At 52.0% G+C, this 24,848-nt stretch overlaps 1 protein-coding gene across 1 annotated transcript in view; it reads left to right on the forward strand.

The window, feature by feature from the left end:
- RBM19 (RNA binding motif protein 19) overlaps window positions 1-24,848 on the forward strand; it is a 74,447-nt gene that overhangs the window by 17,944 nt on the left and 31,655 nt on the right. The window contains exons 20-21 of the mRNA XM_016203102.2: window positions 1,041-1,096; window positions 2,718-2,834. Of these exons, the coding sequence (XP_016058588.2) occupies window positions 1,041-1,096; window positions 2,718-2,834 (173 nt within the window). The remainder of the gene's footprint in view (window positions 1-1,040; window positions 1,097-2,717; window positions 2,835-24,848) is intronic.

Here is a 24,848-nt window from a genome sequence, read left to right on the forward strand (position 1 = left end):
TGCCATCCCCCAGCTCTTGTTCCCTCTCTGAGAGGTGTGCTCGGCCCGGCACAACTGGGCTGGATGCAGTGGAAATGGGTGCCATACAGGGTCACCAACCTGGGGAGCTTCACTTATTTGTAAGAACTGTCCAGGTGACCAGCTCTGTCCCAGGAGGGCTTCCTGGTCAGAGGAACAGCATTGGGTGTCATAGAAACCATAACTGGGCACTTGGCCAATACGATCATTTTAGAATTTGACCTTCCCCTTGACTCAGGGCTGCTCCACGAAGGGCTGAGTTGGGTTTGGGCAGAATGATGAGGACACGATGGCCCTTGGGGGCCTCTGCCTTTTATTTGAAAGGCTTTCTCCACCAGGGGTTGCAAACTCAGGTGCCACAGGGGCCAGGCAGGCAGCATCAGTGAAGGGGCAGGCATTGAATCCAGCTCAGAAGTCGGTCTCTCCCATGTAGTCAGGATCTGCAGGGCTCTGCCATGCACAGTGTCACCTGTCCTTTGCTGTGTGTGCACATTGCCACAGAGAATTGTTTGTACAAAGCTGCATGTGCTCTATCTTATGGGCAATTTAAGGGATTTTCAAGGGTAATTTTGCTAATACGCCAAGTGTGCCTTAAGGGACCAACCTCAGAGCCTCGCTTAGATGCAGCTCCGCTGTGATTTAGAATTTTTTTTAAAGAGCAAACAAACTGAACTCTGCAAGCCAGACCAAAGGGGCTCGCTGGGCCTGAAAACCCTTGTAAGTGATGGAAAATTCTTGGCCCCTCGAGCGGCAGAAAGGTCAAGGCCCACTCGTGGTTTGAGGACAGTGGAGGCTGGGTCTCTGTGACCACCAGCTGCTGCCCAGGCTCAGCAGGAGCCATTTCCAGGAAAAGCCAGTCTCCGTCCTGGATCCCACCTGGCCCCTCCTCCCGGGAACACTCAGTCCCCCTCCAAGGCTTCCTGTCCCCTCATTTCGCCGAAACCACCTCTGGGGAAGGGCAGGGGTGCAGGCAAGTATTTCTAAGAGAAGAGAGGAACACACCATGTTGTCTTATCTCTTAGGGCCACGTCGTGGATGACCACAAGCTGGAAGTAAGGATTTCGGAACGAGCCACTAAGTGAGTCTCGGGTACCTTCTCTCCTTCCATCTGAGTCCGTTCTTTCTGCTCCGGGGCTGGCGCCTGAAGGGCATCTCATGGCTCTTATCATCCTCTCGCCTGACTCCCCTTCCTAATTAAGGTGCTGTCACACTTGCCAACTCCAACACCATTTTCCTGATGAACTGGGGCTGGGCTGGTCCTTTGAGTAAATGTTTAATACACGTGCATTAGAATAAAAGGGGCGCAGGTAGGAGGCGCAAGCCCCACTCACCTTGGCTGTGTACATACATGAAGGAAGACCTGTAGTCGGCTGGCACTGTGGCCAAACCAGAAGAAGGTGTAAAACCTAAGTGTTTTGCTTCATGGGGCTTCTTTTCGTGGAGCTGGACAACAGTGCCCAGCACCGGCCTCCATTAATTTGAAAGAGATTCAGGAGGTGCTAAAGATGGTGCCTGGTGACAGACCAATCCACCCAGTGCCCAGCCTCCTGAAGTGAGCTTTTTTCCTTAGAGTTTTAGTTTTACCCGACATCTCCAACTGTTTTTACACGTAAATGAGCTAATATATGCAAGGTGCTTCAAACAGTGCCCAGTGTATGCCATTATTACTATTGTCATCATCTGCCTGCCTCAGGTGATGAAATGACCGCCTGTACCAGCCCCAGGGCTGGTTTAAGATATTAACTGGTGCTTTTCATCCACTTGGTCATTTTGGGGTCCTCAAGCAGATTAGTTGCCAGGGAGCTCACTCTGTCTGTCTTTTAATGCTGCTTGAGAATCCAGGCTGGGCCACCCCTGGTGTGGTTCACCCACCGGGTCTGGGCCACTCTGAGTTTCCTTAGCAAGAAGGCTCGGTACAAGAGCCCTTGGAAATCTAATGGGGTCCCCGAGTGGTGGGGTAGGCGTGGGAGTCTGGGATCTGAGCCCCACCACTTGGGGTGCTAATCTAGAAGCCGTGTGACCTTGAGTGGGTGACTGTGCCTGGGGATTAAAACGTGATGGCAGGAGGTTGTCTGGAGCATCAAGCATGTGTGCTGGTCACATGTTTAACACGCCCTCTCTCGTTAAGTCCTCACACAACATGACGAGGTTGGCACCGTGATTAGGCCCATTGTGTAGTTGAGGAAACTGAGGCCTAAGAGGCCATGTTGGAGCGGGAGATTTCACAAGGGGAGCAGGAGTACAGAAGGCAGGACTGCGTTAGATGGGAGTGGGCTCAGACCTCAGGCTGGGAGTCTCTCCTCTCATCCATGGTCCTTTTCCATGGCTAGAAGCTGGATGATCCTTTGGTGAGTGACAAAAACTCTCAAACAAGACCTTTGGGCCAGTTCAGGGTCTTTCTATACCTAGAAAGAGACAGGGGAGACTGGATTGGCCTCTCTCTCATCAGGGTTCCTTTCTTAAGTTTCTGATAGCCCCTAAGTCTCTTGGATGAAGGGCAGGAGACACCCAAGGATGGGATGTGTCCACTGTACCCCCCAGGGAGACCACCTCCTCCCCTGTGACCTCAGCCTCGTCCACAGTCGCTCCCTAGCTCCTTCACTGGACGGTAAATGAGCATTGGTTCAGGGGAGGGCGGCTGAGTCGGTGTAAGGCAGCAGCTATTGGCCCCAAGTGACCCACCCCCTTTCCCCACCCAGGCCAGCCCCGACATCTGCTCGGAAGAAGCAAGTTCCCAGAAAACAGACGACCTCCAAGATCCTGGTGCGGAACATCCCCTTCCAGGCCGATAGCCGGGAGATCCGCGAGCTCTTCAGGTGAGCAGCACCGGTTTGGTCCCAGGGGCGGAGTGTGGAAACCTGCCGGAGCCCAGGGGAAGGCAGCATCTGGGGCCGCGGTGGCTCCGCTGAAGGCCAGCGCCGTCCGTGGTCTTTCAAAGGTCATCTGTGGCTGCCATTGATTTATCTCCCTGAGTCTCAGCCACTGCTCCCCAGAGCATGAGTTGAAACTGTGGCCTCCCCTCCAGAGGTGAGACAAGAAACGGCTGTCTCCTCCATCCCCTGTCAGCTCACCCTTGATCTTTCTGGAGCTTCTGCTGCTCAAGCCCCTCCTTTGGTTTAAGCCAGCAGTTCTTCACCTTGGCGGCCCTTTTGAATCACCTGGTGACTTAGAAACACACCTTTGCTCAGGCCCAACCTCCAGAGCTGGGTTTCCTTGGTCAGGGGTGGGGCCCAGACATTGGGATTTTAATGTCCAGCCAGGGTTGGGGACCATTGGGCTACATGGCTGTCTATGGAGAGCCCCTTTTGAAATGAGGGTGTCATCTACGTAAATAATGCCATCCAGCAGAGGCCTCTTGGGGCAGTTGAGGGGACCTGTAGGAGCAGGCCAGGTGGAGACTGGCGCAATGACATTATGTAGAAACAGAGGTGTGATCAGCCAGTTCTTGCCATGTCTGGAAAAAGAAACTGGTAATCTGAATTCTTAGGGGGAATGTGTTGGTAATTCGTTCACTTTCTAAAATCAACCACCATGCAGGACAAAGTCTGTGTGGACCAGATACAGCCCAAAGGCCACCAGTTTACAACCCCTGCTGGTACCTTACACTGTCCTGTTTCTCAGGTTGGTTAGGTGCCATCCAGTACCGAGCCCTGGATGCAGTGTCTTTCTGAGAGGGAATGAGGGGAAATATTTAAGCCGAGGCACTGCCCAGGTGTGTGCTGGGTGTAAGAGACCATCCAGCCCTCAGAATAGAGTCATTAGCCCCAGCCAGGCAGGCTCATCCAGACTTGGCTGGGATCTAAGAGAGTTCTGGAAACCTACATGGGTGAATATGAAGGATTCTACACACAAGGCCTCATTCATGCAATCTGTGTTTGTCTAGTTTTAGCATGAAGAGCTACATCTGTATCAGAATTGCCAGTTAGCATCTTGCAAGGTCAGCTGTGGATGCAAAGATAAGTTCTGTGTTTCAGAGACTGGAGAGGAGAATCCTTGTGTGAAATCTACCCCTTTGCTCTCAGTCGGTGGTTTAAGGAATAGGGCACCAGTTAGAGGACTTGCTTCAGAATTCCCCACCCTCCCTCCATTGTAAGTCACACGCTGGTGTATGGTTTCTGAGCTGATGTGGTTGGCCGCAGTTGACAGGAAGATGCCAACCCCCCCGGGTTCTGAGTAGCAGGGTCTGAGCTGTGATCCCACGTCCCCTGCGTGGAGACAGCCTGGTGGGATGGAGTCTCACTCTGGGAGGGAGTTTTCCTGCGGCCCCGGATATCAGTGGAGAGCTATACATAGGCCAGGGCAACCTACAATAGGTACAGATCCTCAACTATCGAGTCTGCTTGTTTTACATGTCTCCACTCTTTAAAGAGTCCAATTTAAGAACTGCCAGCTCAGAACGGGACTGCTCCGAACAGCACGTGTTGATCAGGAAATAGTATCCTATCGAAATGACAGTTTCACTTGGTTCCACAGTCTATTGGATGACAGTTATCCAGGGAACAAAAGACTGCCATGGAAAGGGAAAAGCACTTTGATCTCGAGTTTTAGATTTATTTTGAGAAGACAGGGAATTAGTGTCCACCAAGCATAATTACATGCGGTGTCTCTTCTCCCTGCCATTGTTCTCCTGGGAGTTTGCATCAACCCCAAACGCAAGGCTTCAGGGGGGGCTCACCTTGCTTTGTTGTGCTTGTGAGCCAGGAATCTGAGGCAGTTCTGAGGGGTGGCCATCAGGGGTCGCTGTGAGCTTGCTCGGGGAGACAAGCTGGTTCTGGAAACCACAGACCAGATTTCAGACAAAGCCAGTGGCCAGCAAAGGTCAGAGCCAGGGGGAGATTTCAGGGTTTAGGGGAACCAGTCTGGAACACTTTTCCAAGCAGGTTTTGTGGACTTGTCCTACTAGATGTAACCAAAATGACGGCTCCATCTTACAGAGCTCACTCTCCTGAGCTCTATGCTGCGTCCCTTCCTGTGCAGTGTAGTCTCCTTTAACCACACAGCAGCCCTGCAAAGGATGGGTGGAGGGATGCCATTTCCCCTCCTGCACCCAGAAGGAAACTGGAGACCTGGGGAATGAACCATCCTACATGGACCACCCTACCCCACCCCACCCCAGAACTGTTCCCAAGGGTCAGCGATGTTAGGCGGAAGCTGCTGGCAAGTTAGGCAGGCTGGGTCAGCCGCAGGCAGCTGATGGAGAGCTTTTCATCTGAGCCTGTTTTTTTGTTGTTAGTTTTTTTCTCAGAAGTGTGAACCACTTGCTAAGGGTGTGAATGAGCCAACTCACAACAGGTGTCTGGAGGCCTTAATTACAGGGCTTGCATCTCCTGTCCCCAGTGCACCTGATGTGTCCCCCGCTTTGTGGACAGCAGCTGTCTGTCCCTGACCTCCTCTCCTCCTCATTTCCTCTCGCAGTGACCATGACCATGACCATGGAGGGAGGGCTAAGGATAGCTCGCCTGCTGAGTCCCCCTCACCAGGTGTGGGGTCACTGCCTGATTAACTCCTGGTTGTCAGCAGTACTTTTCCACAAGCTTTGAGTGTCCAGCCTGTCATTTGCCCTGGACGGACGGGACTACTTTCTGTTTACCAGGCTTTTTAGGAAGGAGCTCTGGGGGAAAAAACAAACAAAACAAAAAACAGCCTTGGGCAGTTCCCCAGAGTCAGCCCAGAGCTGCCGTGGAGAAGGGGGTGTGTGGTGGAGGAAAAACCCTCAGCCTAATTCTGTAAGGGATGGGGTGAGAAGGGCGAGGCTGTCCCCAGGTGCCCCTCCCCCACGTCTGCCGAGAGAGCCAAGGTAGAGGGTATCACATCCAATCACTCATTTTAATTTTCATGTTGTCTGTGGCTGCGTCCCACCACAGTAACAGAGTTGAGTAGTTGTGTCAGAGACCAAATGACCCTCAAGCATATAAATGATTGGCTCTCTGGCCCTTTGTGGGGACAGCATGCTGCTGACCCCTGGACTGAATTAAACACAGGGCCTCCGTGGAGACAGAGCACGCCCTAGGTAAGGGTTTTTGGTTTGGTTTTCTAGTTATAGTCACACAACTAAGATATTTTTTTCTTTCCCCTTTTATAAAATGTACAAGCGTTTCAGGTGAGGTTGTAGGCCCGTTGACTCCCCCCACCCCAGGACAAGGGGTGAGGTCCCAGTTCAGTTTCTGTGTTCACTCCTGCAGCCTCTCCTCACTCTGACCTATTTCCTCATCAGGGGTTCCTGCTTCTCCCACTTTACTGAGGGTTTGTCTTGCTTTAAGTTTGTTTCTTAAAAGTAGTTTTAGGTTTACAACAAAATTGAGAGGAAGGTACAGAGAATTCTCACATATCTCCTGTTCCCACCCACACACAGCCTCCCCCCCAGAGTGGACCATTTGTTACAGTCAATGAACTTGCACGGACGTATCACCCAGAGCCCATAGTTTACGTTACGGTTCTCTCTTGTTATTGTACATTCTGTGGGTTTGGACAAATGTGTAGTGACAGGTATCTGTCTTTACGGTATCGTACAGCGGAGTTTCACTGCCCTAAAATATGTCCATTGTAACTGATGAGCATCTGGACAGTTTGCTGGGTGTGTGTTTTTCCTATTTTGAATAATGTTCCTGTGAACATTCTTGTGTGTGTCTTTGGGTGGCCATGTGCTTAGTTTCTGTAGGGTGTCCATGCAGGAGTGAGTGGCATTGCTGTGTCATGGGGTGTTAGTAAATACTGCCCAAAGTGGTTATATCAGTTTGCACGCCACCATCAGTTTGGGTATTCTGATTGCCCCTCATCCTCGTCAACACTTGGTATTGTCTGTCTCTTTTTAGCCATTTTGGTGGATAAATAATGGCTTTGTCATATTTTGGTTTTAATTTGTACTTTTCTGATGGCTAAGGAAGTCAGACTTTTTTTGTTATGTTTATGAGCATTGGGATACACTCTTCTGTGGAATGCCTGTTCAAGTCTTTTGCTCATTTCTTTAAAATTGGGTTGTTGATTTTTTTCTTGTCAGTTTTTCTAGTCACTTTTTATATAATTTTTTATATTCTGAATCCTTCTTTGGTGGATATATGATTGGAGTCCCTCTCCCATTTTGTCATTAGCTTAATGGCGCCATCTCAATGGTGTTCTTTGATGAGCAGAGACTTCTAATGTTGTCATTTTGTCACTTTTTCCCATCATGGTTAGAAATTCTGTGTCCCCGTTTAAGAAATCTTTGCCTCCTCCAAGCTCATGAAGGAAGTCTGCCGTGTTTTCCTCTGAAAGCCCTGACCTTTCACATTTAGGTACCCGATCGGTCTGGAATTGATTTTTGTGTATGGCGTGAGGTAGAGATCGAGGGACATTTTTCCCCCCACACAGATATTCAATGGGCCCAACATCATTTATCGCGAAGACCATCCTTTCCTCTGCTCTGCGGTATTGATTTTGTCATAAATCAGGTGACTGTGTATGTGATGGTCTGCCTGTGGACGCTCTCATTCCTTCCATGGGTCCATTTGTCTATCCCGGTGCCAATACGTGCTGTCCTCATTACTGTGGCTTTGTTATTGCTGGATATCTGGTGTCTTTGTTTTTCCGATCGCCTGGGACATCTCAGCTTCTTGCATGTCAGACCTTTGGGTTTTCATTCCACAGCAGCTGGAGGTTCTGAGCAGAGGGAATGGTGGGTCTGACTTACGGCCTGAGATCTTGTGAGGAGCAGAGGGGTCCAAGTCATGTGAGGTGACTCCTCCAGGAGGTCTCTGTGGTCACCTGGGCCAGAGGTGACTGTGGCTGGACCAGGTTTTGGTGATCGCAGTGGGGTGCCACTGGGTCAATTTGGGGGTGCATTTGCAGAGAGCCACTGATGGCTTCAGTGAGGACCAGGATGTAGAGAAGACTGGAGGATGACAGTCAGCCGGTGATATAGCACATTTGGGGGTGGAACAGTGGAGGGAGGCTCCAGCCCCACTCTGCATACCACCCCTTCCTTGCCGTGCCCAGGTTGCCCCTCTCCATTGGTCTGTCCATGTGCATGCGTGTTCGGGGGTTCTGGTGGACATTACTGTTGGGAACACCTCTGGTTCGGGGTCACCTGTTAGCTCCTCAGATGTCAGCAGTAGCACCAGCATCACTGTATCACTGTTCCCTATTGGCATGTCCACCGTCCCGGGATCGAGGCTATGTTGACAGTACCTCTGGACATTTGCACAGCCCTGACCTCAGAGCCCTGCCAGGGTCTGCTGTGCTTTTGTGCTCATGATGTCACTTTTCATTTTTCATCCCCCGACAAGTCTGAGGAGCTGAAGCTCACAAGGCAAAACCCTGAGCAAGTGGCACAGTTGGATACGCCCTCCCAGCCATTCTTTCCCATGACAGACTCTGGGGACGGAGAGGCGCCTCCTGAACCCTTTGATGTACCGTCAGCATGTACCTGTTATGTTCCTCAGCACACCTTCCCCCATCTCAGATCCCCAGGAGCACTGCCCCAAAGAATTTGGTGGGGACGGGCACTGGGTGATACTCTCTTCATTTGAGAGGCCCGCTTTGCAGAAAATCGATTCCAGACCCTCTGCTTCTCTTTTTTAATTATCCTACTCTCTGCCTTACCAGCGTGTCCACCCGGACAAAGCAGCGCTGGCTGAGATGAGACCCTCGGGTTACCCGAGATCTCCCTTTTCATGCCGCCCTGGTCCTTCAGTCGTCAGGAGGTGGCTGTCAGCTTGGAAAGGAGCCGGTGTGATTTTCCAAGTGAGAAGAACACCCGCCAGGGAGTCAGGAGGCCTGAATGCTCACCTGGCTCTGCCCTGCACCCACCATGTGACCTTGGGGGTGGTGTGACTTCTCAGAGCCTCTGTTTGTTGAATGAATCAGTGACGGGCTTAGGCGAGGCCAGCCAGGAGGGGTAGCTTCCATCCCGCAAGCCAACACCAGCCCTGATTGCCGTGGTGAGCTAGAACTCTGTGCCGGAGGATCGCGAGGCCGCCTGGGCTCCCTGGGAAGGCGCATGGTAACTGAGCAGTGCTGTCCGCATGGACTGTCTGAAGTAGGTGAGCGCTGCAGGTATTTGCCTAAGAATATGGCGCTCAGCGCATATCATTAGCTTTTTCATTTCCACCTGCCCAGCATACAGTCCCAAACCAGGGCCCGTGTGGAAGCCCACTGAGTTTTCCTCTAAAAAAAATCATAGTCAACTCTGAGAGCTGAGAGGAGTTCCTCGCTGTGGCTTTCTTCCTTTCTGTAGATTTGGTCTTTCATTGCAGCTGACGTTTTCTTTCACTGCACAACCAGACTGATCCCAGACCAGGTGACAAAGGCCCAGACAGCACCCAGGGGAGGGCGTACGGTTCCTGGGGGAGGAGGGTGGGGTGACACTGCACCCTGATTCCCCGCAGCCGGACGCCGTGGCTGCAGCCTGCTCTAACCTCGCTTTCACACCTCCCCGCTCCCCCTCCACTTCCTTTTCAGCTACAAGGTCTCTGCGCTTTGTCTGAGCTTGTCGGGAGGGCGGCAGTCGGCTCATTGTTGCAGCTGACGATTGTGCTCCATGTCTCCAGCGTCCTGGGTGCTGAAAGGCAGCAGGGAGCCCCAGGGTGTCTCGGGAGGCTTCTGTCTCCTCCCGTGTCTCCAGTCTTGGGGCTCTTCATGGAAAAGGGGGTCTCCATACACTGGTTTTTAGTTAAGGAAGAACTCGTTGGTTTAACAAATATTTACTAAGCATCTCTAATGAGGCAGGGACGGTGCCAGGTGCTGGGTTACAGAAACAAATGTGAACTCCAGGAGGGGAAGGGACCATCTTGGCTTGGGGGAAAATGGATACAAGGTTCACTGCATTAAAGTCCTTACAGAGAGGCCAGGTCTGCATCATTGGCCTGGTGACAACTTCCCTAGGACTCAGTGTCCATTCCTGTAGAATGGCGAGAATCACAGGTTTGCTATAAGGACGAGGTCAGGGAGGCTGGTAAAAATTTGCCCTTTCTCCCGGCCCAGGATAGCTGTCATATCTAGCATGGCTCATACCTACAGCTCCCACAAGACACTAGGACGGCCCCGAGAGCCAAGGGACTGTGCTCTTACTCCCAGCCCTGCTGCTAATTAGCTGTGTGCTCTTGAGAAAGGTACCTGATCTTTCTGGTCCTCCCCGAGGACACTGAAGTGAGGGGGCTCAAGTACATGATTGTCTCTGCAAGGGTTTCCTATTCTAAAGGGACAGAGGCTGTGACCTGTGTTTCTCAAATTCTAGTAATGTCTAAGGAGCCCTTTTAAAGAAAAAGAAACATCTCGTGGCCCTTCCTCCACAGTGATAACATAAATATTGTTATTAATATGCGACTTGAGTACGTACAAATGTAAAATTCAGACTAAACTGACAACTTACGCTCATGGTTCTCTTAGGGCTATAAAACCAGAACACATTTTCAAATTAAACACAAACAAAATTTAAAATCAATAAAATTCAAATTAAGCACATTAGTTTAGTGTGATGGATGGCATTGTTTTGCGGAAATGGGATCCAGAACGTGGGTTTTAATATTAGAAAGATGTAGCCTCGGGTCCAGATCTATAATCGGCCTCGGTACTCAGAACTCTTACCAACGCAGACGGTGCCTGTCGGCCTGAGTGAGTCCGTGCAGGATGGGAACTCAGACCCGAGGCTCTTTGCCAGTTCAGCATATCCAGGCCTCTTGCTCATCTGACTCTCAGTCAATCATCTAATGCCTCTTCTAACACAGCCTGCCTTCGTGGTCGCTTAAAGATCAGTTAGCATCGTAGTGTTGTCGAAACTATCAGTGAATGGATAACCAAGTACTCTTGGAACTGAGAACAGAACAGCATTCCATTGTTTGTTCTTGCTAATTGATCTCTTGTTGCAAGTTGGTCTGTTCAAAGATGGGTCCCCAGATGTAGCACCCACTCCCTCCCTGAGTAGTGATACTGGCTACTCCAGCACAAGTCTGGTGAGGTCAACATGCCCCATGCCATGGTTCCCAAACTGTGCACTGAGGAACCTTGAGGTGCCTCCGTGACCTCACAGGTGCACTGTGGGATATTTTAGATTTTCTAGAGAAACATAGCAATGTCTTTCAGAAATGGTGCCAACTATTGTTAAATTGTTTAGGCCTCTGAATACTTTAGACTATTAGTATTATGACCGAACCATTAGGTGTTTTTTGGCCTAAAGATGCTATGGAAAGATTACTGAGACACCAAGGGCACTGAGATCCAAGAAAGGTCACGGAGCCTAGTGTTATTTTATTATAATAACACTGGAAAGGCTGTGCCAGCCTCGAGATCCCATTCTGTTTCCACTCCTCATACATTTTACTTACGGTACTCGGCTTGGTATCCAGGGTTATGAGGCTGTTCCCGCTGCCTCCCCCCTCTCCTCCACCTCTGAGCCCTTGTAAAATGCATCCCAGAACATTGATTTCCCAGCACAGATTTCGGAAAATCTCCAAGCTGCCTGCAGTCATCTCGGGTGTCACGAGAGCGTCCAAACCACAGAAGTCTTAGATGAAAATGAATTTGCCTGATGTCCATGCCTTGCAGTGTCCTGGCAAGGGCCAGCACCCATGGTCTGGACCCCAGGGTTGGGAGTGGGGAGTGGCCAGTCAGCCCTGGCCTTGAAGCCTGAGTTCTGCAGAGAATGTGATGGCCTGGCCGCCCTAAGCCTTTGAAGTATACACGGTCCCCAGCTGAGAAATCCCTCTAAACTCTCAGCAGCATCTTGTGTGATGGGGTTGCTGCTGCCCCAATTTTCCTAGCGGGGAAAAAAGCACATTAACGGAACATTTGCAAACCCAGGGCCCAGGGATTTCTTGGTTTTGTTTGCTTTGGTTTGTTTTAATTCCTCTCCTCCTTCCAGCCACTTCTGGCTGTCTGGTGGGCTGGGATACTTTCTAGCCCACAGGTATTAGGTTAAACTATATATAAGGATGCTAATATGTGGTCACCTTTGACCTGCAGAAAGAGCACTTTCACTTGGTTCAACCCAGTAGTAATTGTACCCCCTTTACTGAACCACACAACTAGTCCTCACTTACGCTCACTTATGCTCTCTATGTATATATCGTGGTTTTTTTAAATTAATTGCACATCTAAAATAATGAACCTACTGATGACATTAAGCGAGGTCTTACTATACCTCAAATCACAAGATCAGCAAGGATCATCTTCCTGAAGCCGTTTTACTCAGTAATACAGAAAAAAAAAGCTATATTTTGTCTCAGCACAAAGATAGCTCTGTTGTGGAGTCATGTGCAAAGTTTATATGAAATGTTGAAATAAGCGCAAGACAACCCTGAGTCACACTCGCTGAGTGTTTAGAAGTGTATTTATTCTCAATCTGCCCCTGGGATAGGTACATTGCTGGGAAGTTTTGAGGAGTCTTTAGTCATGTGTGGAGGGAAAGAGTAGAAAGAGGGTGGTCGAGGGAAGGTAGATGGTGCCAGGTTGGGGGAAGGTGGCAGCCTGGCCCGGCTCACCTGACAGCCCTGCTCCGTGCCGTGCGTCAGCGACCTGTGCCGAGAACTTCCTGCAGCAACGGAATTGCATGACCATCGAGCCTCGACATGTGGCTTGTTGCAGGCGAGGAACTGAATTTCAGTTTTATTTCATTTAGCCTTAAATAGCAAAATGAGTGTTTTTAATTTTCAGTAGTCACACGTGGCCATGGCAGCCGGGTTGGATGGCACCGGCCCACGTCTATTGAGACCCTTTAAAATGTTCTCTCCTTTGATCTAGTAACTCTGGCTCTAGACTTTTATCCTGAAGAAAAAGTTGGGAATTTGGACAGAATGTTTTATGTGGGGTGGGGGGGCGGTTGGTGAAGGGTTGTTTATAAGAAGGAAGAATTGGCAACACTGTTGATGTTCACTGGAGAGAGATGATGGCGAAATTAGGGATAGAGTGACAGGAAGGCATCAGTAGTGTTTATAAAGAATGCGGCTGAGAGGGGACGTGCTTTTGATCCAGCAATTAAGTGAAAGAGAGCAAGAATTGGAAATAGCATATACAGTGCCATCCCTGGGTAAACAGAAAAAAGACTGGAAGGAAGTGCACCAGAATCCTAGTCATTGTGGGTGAGTTTGTTGGCACCTGTTAGTTACTTCTCTGTATTACTATGTGTTTGGCAGATTGCCTACACTGAGCGTGGAGAATGCTTTAGAGTCAGAAGGAAAAATATTTTTTAAAATATGACAGTTGCCCATTGCTCTGTTAGAGGTGCCAGGGGAGAGTGTTGAGGGGGTTTCACGAAGTATCCCAGTTCAGACTCGGCGCAGCTCACTTGTCATACTCCTTTGGGAGACTCTTAGCATCCTCTCCACCCCATCTCTGTCCAGTGTTGCTCTTTACCTCCAAAGCCAACCCTTTTAAAACTTGAGTTGCAACAAATGAAGCCAGGACAGTACTACTTTCGTGGGTTTTGTGTTTCTTTTTGCCCAGCGCTGTATGTAATTTCAAAACTCATATATAAAACTCTTCGGAATCTTTCTCTGTTATTAGCAAATCAGACCTATGCTCCTTTAAAAGTCTTTTGATGAGAAAAGTAACCCATTCCAGAAAGTTTGGGAAATTGAACAAAAGCCAAAGCCACCCGCCCACATTCCCACCACAAGACACAGCTCTCTCTAGCTTTCACATGCGCCTTCCCGCATCCTCTGTAGGTGGGGCAGGTATTCATATCACTGTTTTACAGAGGAGGAGACCGAGGGTCAGAGAGGTTAAGTGCCCTGCCTGAGGTCTCCTAGCTGGTTAAGTGGCAGCCGAGGCCTGAGCCTGAGTTCTAGTCTCTGCCTTCTTTCCCCGGCCCCGTAGGTGAGGTTTGACGTAACCCCCAAATCAGCGTCTCCCCTGTTCTCGGGAGGCTGAGAGCCTCTTGTCCTTCAGAGTGTGGTGCTTAAAAGCCTACGACAATGGCTCGGCTTCCGAAGTAAGTTACTAACACCGGGCTGATGCTTTCTTTATGGGAGTTGACTATTTAAAGCAGCCACAGCTGACACAGGCAGAGTTGTTCAGGATGCATGTTGTCACACACTGGTGGGGAAAGCTCAGTGTTTCCCTGACACATGGACAGAGGAATAAAGGTTTGCTTTCTAGAGGGAAAGGCGTGGGAAGAGAGAGAGGGAGCTGCTTGGAGGAGGTTTCAATCCAGGCAGCCTGAGTACACTACCTGGGATAATCAGACTCTGCCTTCCTTGGGTTTCAATAAAAACCCTTTAACAGCTTGTTCCCAAAAGCTCTTTTTTTTTTTTTTTTTTACCCCAGCCTGAGCCATCACCTCCACTTCTCTTAATATAGCTGAGCTCAACCCAGAACAGAAAAAAAAAAAAAAAAAAAAAATTCAGTGGATTTTCTAAGGGCCTCTGAACTCTGGGTGAGTATGGAGTTTTTGCAGACACTCTGTAGCCTCAAATAAATGAAGGTTCCAGCCCCTGCCTCCCTGCCCTCCTGGCCAGCCCCAGGCCCTGCCTTAACCAGCAGAGAGAGACCCCCAACCCTGGCACATGAGAAGAAGGAGGTCTCAAATCTGCCTGCGTCTCCAACTGCCTGGAGCCCCCTCCGTCCCAGGCACGTTGCTCGTATCCCCTGGGGCGTGTTTGTGCTTTTCTAAATAAGCCATGCTCCTGTCGACTACCCTGTGGGAGAAGCAGCCCAGGTTCTAGGAAAAGAGTTGGCTTAATGAATGAAAACAGAAAAAAAGCCCAGCAGCCTGCCTGTGGACAGTGGGAGGCGCCGGGGACTGAAGTGAGGGAGCCTGGGTTAGAGCCACCACTCTTTCTCTTTCTGGGATGCGGCCTCCCTGGACTAGTAGATAGAAAGTACCCTACAGGTCATTTCTGCTCAGTGATTCCATCAGCACATCCCAGCATAGCTCAGAGGGTGCAGTCTTCCTTCTGGGAAGGATCTCGGACTTGCTCTGAGGTCCTGCGGGACCCCTGGGAGGGGAGTGGAATGGGGACAGTCTTCCATGTCTAGCTGGTTTGGTTGTGGGGTTTTTTTGTGTGTGTTTCTTTAACCCATTTCCACCGTGGCCAGAGTTTATCTCATCTACAGCATCCTGAGCATTCCCGCCACGCTCAGAACCCGGTGGGGTGGGGGAGTGGCGGCTCGGTCCCACTCGCGAAGAGTCCCTCATTTGTATCTCATTTTCGAGTTATTATCGAGCCGCTGGTTGTGAGAGTGTTTTGACAGCAGCTGTCAGCAAGGTGCAAGCGGCTGCCATCGCCTCCGATTGGCTGGAGACACCTCTGGCAACATGCTGAATAATATCCGAGCCTCCCCACCCCCGCCAGAAACAGGGAGCAGGGAGGGCCGGGGAGGAAAAGCAAAGGAGAGAGAGGCAGGGAAACACCCTGGCCGCTCCAGGCCCCGGGCCAGTCCAGCTCAGCCCGGCGTCCTCTGCATCGTTGGTAAAAGACTCAGACTATGTCTCGTGTTTTATTTATTTTATTTGAGGTTTTGGGCAGTGAGGGGAGGGGGGATGAGAGAAGATCTATCCAAACATCCACTTAGTCTTGTCAGAGTTCATTTACTGAATTAGCGAGGTCATCCCATACAGCCTGAGCGGGTAGTGGGAGGACAGCGGCTCCGAGACCCAAGGTGCTCTCATCAGCTGCGGCTTCTTTTTTCTCCCTCCTCTCGGCTGAAGTGCGGGGAACGCGCGTGTCCTCCCTCTCCCTTGAAGAGTCTTCTCTCCGTCACATAAGTCGTCCCACGAGTTTCTCTGAGCACTGTGCATCGAGGCAGGGGATAAACAAGGCTTTGTATTCCCTGCCTTTTACCTAAGCAGTTTAAAATTCATTCTCTTCTTTTTTTAAGTATGAAAAAAAAATGTTAGCGACACCAGAAAGCAGATGTTACGTGATGGGGAGGCGAGCACACTTCTGCCTTAAATTTAGGCCTGTAGCCAAGAAGCAGGGAAGACAGGGCCCAAAATCGTAACCACTCTGCTCCTCACCGACCCAAGGGAGACGGGTTGGAGAGGCATCCCTCCAGTTCCTCTGATTCGCTTGTTTCCCTCCCGCAATGGTACGTAGGTAAGGTGTTCCCACCTGGATTCCCATAAAAAAATGTCTTTCTTCCATCTCTCCAGCTGGGGGCCTTCCCCGGCTATGGGAACTGAGATTATTTTTGGAGGTGGGGACATCAAGCCACACGACACTTGTCCTTCCTCCCTTCCCATGGCAGATTGTTAAATTATTCCAAGGGAGCCGGCGCTCTGAGGCTAAATTACCCGGCAGCGATGTCATGGCAACTGTACCTGTCACCCATTCTGTCACTTTCTCCTACAGCCAGAGCCACCAAGAAACTTGGTCGAGAAAAGTCATTCTGGGGCCAGGTGGGGAATTCAAGACAAGAAGTGTTCCAGGGCTCCCTCCATCCCCATGCCCCCATTAGAGCTGCACCCCTGTTGGGGTATGTAAGCCCTGCGTGTGTAAGGAAGCAAATCGGGGGGGGGGAGGGGAAGGGGACACTTGGGATGTGGCGTAGGTGTTCATGTTGACAGGCCCAGAGCTCAGGGGTGTCTGCAGACTAAGTGGAATTTGACGACAGCTTGTTTTCAAGAAGTGGGGGAGGCAGAGGCCCTCTCCTTTTTATAGACCTCAGTTTTCCCTTCGTTCATTTATTTCTTGAATTATCGAGTACCATGGGGTTGCAGTGGTGGCCAAGACCGGTGAGGTCCTGTCCCAGCGGAGCTGGTGGACCGACATGGGGAAGTGGACAGTAGCCGGGTAACGTCAGAGAGGGACATGCACTGTGCTGCCTTGTTATATGGGGTGATGAGGTTGGCGGTACCTGGGACTATAGTTCAGGGTAGGCTTCCCCGAAGAGGTGACTGTGACCCAAGAGTCCAATGGTGAGAAAGATCTAACCTTACGGAGACCAAGGCAGGCAGGTGCCAGACGGCCCAGCCCTGAATCAGCTTGGAGGTGAGAGAGAAACATCCAGAGTCCATCCAGGCTGAAGGTGGGAGACTGGCAGGGAGGAGGGAGTGGGAGCACTCATGAGATGGGCCACCACAGCCTCCGCCAAACTCCAACATGGGTGGGGGGCAAGGTGTGGCCCTTGTGCTGCTCCCACAGGCAGCCACTGCAGCCAGTTTCTTGAGTTTCGCTCAAGAAATAATTTTCTGTGCACATGTCTAACACCCCCTCCCCATCCCCCTTCCCACCACTGCCTTTTTTTTTTTTTTAAACTCTTGGGCACCTAGCTTTTTGTTTTCTTCCACATAATCACATATCTTGGTGAGGATCTAGTTTGGGGAGCAGTTTCCTAACGTGGCCCCCCAAGTGGGTGACCTCGGACTGCCCTCCTCCCGTCTCTGAGGTCTCCTGCCATGGTCTGTGTGTTGGGTGAGGATGTGTGCCTGGTGGGGAGAAGGTGAGGGGGGCGCGTGCCTAGGGGAGGGGGAGGGTTTTCCCTTCTCAGGGCCCTGCAGGGTGTCGCTGGGTCAGGGCTGTGGGAGGGGTACCGGGCTCAGCCTTCTGCACGGCAGGCTCCCAGGAAACAGTCCCCTATGAGGCCCCCCTTGGGTAAATGGCACCTCGGGAGGGCGAGGTGAAGAGGCCTAATGACTCTCTTCGAACCTCCCTCATTACCAGCAGACTTGGATTTTTCTCACGGCCTCTAATGAGTGCCCCAGATCTAATAAGGACCTGATTAGGGAAAACAAATAGCTCAGGGAGCAGCAGGTGAAGGCACCTGGCTGTCAGGGTGACAGGAGTAGCACGGAGCCTGTGGGGAGGAGGCCGAGCTGGGGGGTGGTGACGATGTGATGCCTCGGGTAGAGTGAGGTTGGGCCAGGGGGTGAGTTTGGTCTAGAACTGCGGTTGTCCAACTCCTATAAAGAGCCCGTGATGGTTAATTTTATGTATCAACCTGACAAGGCCACGACGTGCGCAGGTAGCTGGTAGAACATTATTTCTGGGTGTTTCTGGAAGAGACTAGCGTTTGAATTGGTGAGCCGAGGAAAGCCGAGCCCACTCCCAGCAAGAGAACTGGACAGCCATGCTCTGCCTCTGCACTTACCTCACAGGCCATTCTGACCTCACGGTTCCACCTGGCTCTGCCACAGAAACGGACCCCACCCCATACACTTTCAGTGAATTTTCTGGAACCACTGATGGTCACTGGTGTACAGAGGGGGTTTCTCCCCCAAGGGAAACCTTGTTTCAAGTAAAATCATGCCCAAAATTCCAGCGTGCAGACCACACCCAAGCGGAGCCCCGCTGTTTGGGGTTGGGGAGGTTGAGACAGCCAGACCACCTCTGTGGCCTCAGGGACAGCCCACAGGGACTCTGGTCCTACCTCAGCCACTTGGCATTTTGAAGGTGGGCAGGGGCAGCGCCTCCCCTTTCTTCATCTGTCATATGGGATCCTGGTGCTGGGCCAGGACCCCTCACCTCTAGCTCTGAAGACAGGTGAGAACACAGTTGTCAGGATGCCGCCTCAGGAGGCTTATCCTCACCTGCCTTGTCATCTCCCTCCGTCCCTCTGTTATCCGCTTCTTCACTCAATCCTTTTGCTTCTGATGCCATCTCATTAAAGCCTCACCACAGCTCTGAGCAGGGGACCATTAGCCCCATTTGAGAGATGAGCAAGCTGAGGCCCAGCTTGACGCCCACACTTGTGCTCGCAGCCCCTATACCACCGATGCCCCCAGAATTTCCATCTCTCCCATCTGAGCAGGGGCAACCCAAACGTGGGTTGCTAACTCATCCTTGCTGTTGCAGGAGCCGCTCCCCACCAGGGGTCGGGAAAGACCCCATCTGATCCAGGTGGGACTTCTGTCCCACTGGGAGCGTGAATCCCGCCAGAGAAACCAAGTCAGGTTTTAATTATCTCCCGCCTGCCCCACCAGGGTGTGAAAACCGCTCGATTGTTTTCCTCAAGAATTCCCCACCCCACTCCCAGGCTCATGTCAAGCCAGGCATCACCCCAGGTGTCCTGCCTCAGAGAGAGCTGTGGCCACACTCCCTGGTCTTCGCATGGAACGGAGTGGGAGGTGAAGGCCGGTTGGCGCAACAAGACTCACACAAACAGCCTCTCTCCATGCACCCAGAGGAGCGGGAGATAAAGCATGTCTGGGGCTTTGTGCATCGCCAGAGACACGATAATTTACCTTCCCTCCTCGCGAACTTTGCAAATGATGCTCTTTAACTCGCTCCTGAGATAAACAGTGCTTGTTTCGAGGGGGCTGCCTTCCCTTCTGACTGCTGATTCCTTTTCTCTCTCTCCACCTCTGCCTGGGGCACCTTGGTTCTCCCACACCCCAAATCTGATCTGGATTTCTAATCTTGGAAAGAGTCTCCCCACCCACGCACACCCAGATCCGTGTGGTGGGACCCGCACAGTCATAGTCACATGGCTCACTGGGAACCCACCCTCCAGAGCCTGTTTCTCTCTGTCCAAACCTCCAGCTACGCCTGGCCCAGGCTACCCCCCGCTGCATCTCAGCTTCGCATGGACCATCCGAGTCTAAACTTGCTTTTCCTGCTGCCACTGTTCTGTGTTGGTTTATTTGGCCCCAAACAAATGGCCCCCCTCACAGATCCATTTCTGCGTCTCACTGCATCTTAAAACTCACCAGCCATCCTGAGCTCCAGTTGTTTTGTTTTTCTTCCCAGACTTTTAAAAATAATATTTGTCCCGGCCGGGTGAGTGTCTCTCCCCACCCTCCACGCCAGCGGGCTCAGCGGCATGAATCACTGCTCTTCCACGCCCTATCTCCCGCCTGCCCCGCGGAGGGCCTCCAGGGCCTTCCATCGAAGGCTCCTGCTATGTTTGCATGTTGCATCTTCTGTGGGGGCATCTCAGCTGTCATCATGCAGTAATGATTGTCCTGGCTTTCTTTGGAAGCCCAGGGGTTGAGGCTGCTCAGTTACCTGAGGTACCTGAACCCCACAGTACCGGAAAAGTGGTCACCTCCCAACTGTGACTTGATCCAGGGACTCCCAGGGTGACAGTGACCATACTCTCTGCCTCTCTCCAACCTTGAGCAAGGTCAGATGGGTGCTTGGAACTCTTGCCAAGGGGGTGGGGAGCACCCACAGTGGGCTTCCTAACGCTGTGGGACGTCTGGAGTGACCCTCCTAATGGCAGGTGTCGGGGCCTCTAGATGCAGGAATCTTCAGAAGCGGCCCTCCGAATCTGCCAGCATCTCCTTGGGCTCTTTTTTCCACTTCCTCCATCACTTGACTGACAGCTTCCCAGGGGCGGGCAGGCTCCAGTGAGAACCTAAGGAGTGAGTTCAAGGCAGAAGTGGGTTACTCTGCCCGGAGTGGGGCGTAGCACAGCAAGTAGGACGTCGTGAACTCCAGGCAGCCCTGAGTGAGAGCCCTGCGAGCTCAGAGACCTCCCCTGTGTCACAGGTGCTCTGGGATGCTCTGGATCATGAACATAGAGCTTCTGGGGCAGAGTCGGGCATGGGGCAGGCACTTGGCGAACACTGCTCCCCTCCCCACTCTGTTTCTTGTGTCTGGTATTGAGGACCTGGGCCTTGAGAGGGCCCGAAACCGAACAGTGAGGAAAAGACAAGTGTCCCTTCACAACCTTAGTCACTCCGCAGTGGGGTTTGTGCTGAGCCGCCTGCCGGGCGCTGTCCAGGGTGCTGACCACTCAGTCCAGCAGGGGAGCCAGACTAACCGACACAACAGAACGCACGCAAGAATGTAAAGTCTGTGACAGTGAGGAGGAGGGGGGTCACAGCAGACGCCCCCTTTGCGGGTAGGCCGTCCTGCGGTCTGGGTGGGAGAGCCTCTGACGCTGCACCCTTCACCTTGGCGTTCTTTTCCTGTCTCGCCGCTTCGCGGGACAGCAGCTGGGTTTACGGCCCTTATTTTTGCCTCCGTGCTGAGTAGGTCTCTGGGCTGGTGGCAAGATGTATGGTTCTTGGCTCCGTGGGACCTGGCACTCACCGCCAGGTGCAAACACACCATAACTCAGCCTGTCACCCGCATGCTGCCTGTCACTCCCCGGCCACTGAGGAAAGGGGGCTTTCCCCAGGAGGTGAAGGCTGCCTTGTGCCTCCATGCACCAGGCCTCTCTGAGAGCACTGGCCAGGCTGGGGGAGGCTTTCCGAAATGCACAGTGCCTTCTCCTGCTGTGCAGGAGGTGCCAAGCCCAGGCTGCATCGGGGGCACCTATCGATCAGTGAGGTTTTGGGGGCTAATGCAGAGGTTGGCCAACTAAAGCTCATGTGCCAGCCCCTGTTTATGTAAGTAAAGTTGTGTTGGCGAGAAGCCATGCCTGGTCATTTACATACGGTCTGTGGCTGCTTTCTTGCTAGAGTGACAAGGTTGAGCGGTTGCAAAGCCGAAAATATTTACCATCTGACCCTTTACAGACAAAGCGTACTTGCCCCTGGTCTAGTGCGGAGATACCGGGCACAGCGGAGATAATGGCGAGAAGCAGGATCCGTGGCAGATGAGTCCTTTAACTAGACTGAAGCCAACAGGAAAGAGGCTGGCTTCTTTTTCCTTTTTAATTTTTTCCTTTCTCTCCAACATCTCCTGTACCGAGGATAACACCACCAAAGGGTGTTAAATGGGTTCTGAATGTCCACCTCCGGCCGGCCACATTCTTGTGACGATTTCATTAGCCTGAATTATCTACTTTATTTTCCTGTAATGGGATTAGCTGTACTTGAAGCAGCTGAAGACCAGAGGGGGAGAAGTGAGGGAGAGCGCGGCCGCTGTGTGTTCCATTAACTCGCCCTGGCAGAGGCGGGGGACTGACCAGCATGTCTGCCCCAGGCCAGGGGTGGCTTCTCCTTCTGAGGAAGAGGGACACGGGCTGTCCAATGGGCTTGCTCAGCCCGAGGAAAGACAGGGGTACCTGGGTCTGGCTGAGGGATGCCTCCTTGGGGACAATTGCTTCCAATTATGTTATAAAACTAGCAGGACGTGCAGGTGAGATGGAGAACTGCTTCATTTCTCAGGGCTCCAAGAATCACAAAGCCACACCTGACCCTCTTATGTCAACTCTTTGCTGGAAACCCCTGGGGTTCATCGGGAGGGGCCTGCCGGGCCCAGCCTGCTCCTTCTCAGCTTCCACCTGAAACATCATAAGGGCTTGGGAGGGCGTCAGTTGCTTGGCACTAGTACATATCCTTTTAGTGGACACGGGCATTACTAACAACATACATTTGTTCGTTCCTGAGAGATGCCAGGAACCATGAAGTCAGCAGCCTTGTATGGTGGGAGGGGCAGGGATTGCTTCCATTTTACAGGTGACAAAACTGAGCCTCAGAAAGATGATATGGGTGGAGGGGTAGAATCTGAACCCAGGTCTGACTCCAAACTTGGGTTCTTTCAGTGATGCTGTGCCTTGGCCCCTGGCTGTCAAAACCAGACTTCTGTAGCAGGTCCCACTACACAGCCCCCAGAGAACTAGAGGGTTCCCCTGAGTGTCGGGGGCAAAGGCCTTTCACTGTACTGTGTATGCTCAGACCTGCTGTGATGACGGCCTTAGTTCCTTTTTATTTCCCAACTGTGTTTCATTGAATGCCTGTGTCCTGAGAGAGGCTAATAGGTTTTCATGTTTCCAGGGGTCACACAGAGCTGGGGCTCTCTTGGCTCCTTCCCATCATCTGTCTGCCCGAGGTCTTTGACTTGGGGGCCAGCATCCTGTCCCTCCTGCTGACCTGGCTCTGGCTCATTTCAGGATGTCTTCACATACCTCTCTCCCTCTTTCTTTTTCTCCTCCCCCTTCCTCCCTCCGTACCTCCCTCTCCCTCTCCCTCTCTCATCAGTTCAGCCCAGAAACAGCTCAGCCAAGAGCTTTCATCCCCTGGTGCCATGTACCCTCCACCAGAGCCTCTCAGGAGAGTCTGGGATCTGCCTGGAACTCGGGCCCTGACTCTGACTCAGAGATACTGTTTAACTGCTTGTCCCCGGGATCCCTCATCTAGAGACGAGAGGGTCACGCTTGCCTGGCAAGTTCCCCGTGAAAGGCTATTGAGAGCAGCTCAGCGCCGTCCTCCACACTTCTCTTCTCTCACTTTCTTGGAAACCAGGCCACTTTTCAGCCTTCGAGAGGCAAAAATAAAGGGAGCATTGCGCTGATGGCGATAAGGTAACCTTTCTCCCTCCGGCCCTCACCATAATGAGCGGCGAGTAATTGGAAAAGTTCCTTCTGAAAGGCCTTCTTTAAAAAGAGAGCAAGTGGGAACAAAAGAGGAGCCTCCACGCAGAACTGGGCCTCCGTTCAGCAGCTCCAAAGCCATCGCTCCTGGCTTAGCGTGGGCTCCACGCAGGGTTGAGACACACTCACCCACGTGACCTTCTGGAGGAGTGAAAACAGCCCCTGCAGGTGGAGCCACACTGAGACCCCCTGCCTGTGCCTGCACTGTGGCCGGGATGTCTGGAAGGAACCCTGTCTTTTTTCTGCACCCAACAGGGCACGATGGTGGACCTTGTCGTCCAGCCACAGGCCTTGGTTAGTGATCAAGTCGGCCCTGTTTTGCTGCCTGTTACTTATTCCCTGCCACTGAAGGAACAGATATGAGCACTTTGGAAGGAGCATGGACTGCGAGGGGCCAAACTCTCCTGTGGCAACTTGTCATCATCATACATGAAAGAGTGTCTGCAGGACAGAATGACAGGGACAGATAGGAATGTTCTGTCCCCGCGTGGGACTGTGCTGCCACCGTCGAATATACATTGTATGTGAGGCGGCCAGTCCTGCTTGTGTTTCCGCATCGCAGATATGGAGAGTTTGGACAGTGGGTCCTGTCTCCCGAGCCTCCCTCCACTGCAGAGGTCAGCTGTCGCAGATGGAGGCGTGGCTTTGTCTCTGGATGTCCAGTTGATCTGTCTCCCCACCTTGCCTCAGCTAGGGCCCTTGGCCACATGGCTGCTCTGTAAAGAATGGAGGACAGGAGATGGGACACTGGGCACAGCCACTGCCAACCTGCCACATTTATTCACCCAGTGGGAGTACTACGTGGCCTGTGGGTTCCCAGGTGGACCCTCTTTGAGGATGGTGCGCATGGGGGTGGCGGGCGGAAGTGCACCGAGATCAGAAGCCCCCTACTTGGTGTCAGCCTGCGGGCTAGAGGGTTAGGGCTATAGCCCATATGGAGTTGAGATGAGGGATTTTATCCCAAAGTCCTCAAGTGTCTCCAGGGCAGAAGGGGACTCTTCCCCCAGGTGAGGGTCCCCTGAGAACAAGGCTGGCATATGGTCACCATTGACTCCCTCCCGGCACCTTGCTCACAGGGGCCTTGCACAGGCTCAGGGACAAATATCACCTACTTTGGGCCCCGCTCGGCTCATGACCATCTATGGGACCTGGGGCAAGTCGCTTCACCCCTGTGGCAGGTGCTGACTCACCAAGTGTCCTTGGAGAAATCATGTGACTGCTTTGAGCCTCGGTTTTATGTTAGGTGTGTGATGCATGTTAGAAAATCGTCGATTATTTGAAAGGATTTTTTTTTTTAAATATGTCTTTATTCATTTCAGAGAGAGGAAGGGAGAGGGAGAGAGAGAGAGAAATATCAATGATGAGAGCGTCATCGATAGGCTGCAGCCCACAACCTGGGCATGTGCCCTGACTAGGAATCGAACCCCGATCTCCTAGATCCTAGGTCGACGCTCAACTGCTGAGCCACGCCCGGCTGGGCTTGAAAGGATTTTTAATGCCAAGAGATCTGGCTCCTTTTTCTTACCTCGAGAAGGAACTGAAAGGAGCCTATGGTTTATTCTTATCACAAAACCACCCCTTTGTTGTGCAGACCACAGTGTTATTCGCCTCTGGGTCCCTGGGGTGGAAGCTGGTTTTTCCTTCCACTATCCTTGAGCACAGGGGGAAGGAAGACTCCCCCAAGTGACCCGGCACTTCTGCTGGGACGCTGGCTG

Source organism: Miniopterus natalensis, chromosome 20 (genome assembly GCF_054644295.1).
Source record: "Miniopterus natalensis isolate mMinNat1 chromosome 20, mMinNat1.hap1, whole genome shotgun sequence".
Taxonomy (NCBI): Eukaryota; Metazoa; Chordata; class Mammalia; order Chiroptera; family Miniopteridae; genus Miniopterus; species Miniopterus natalensis.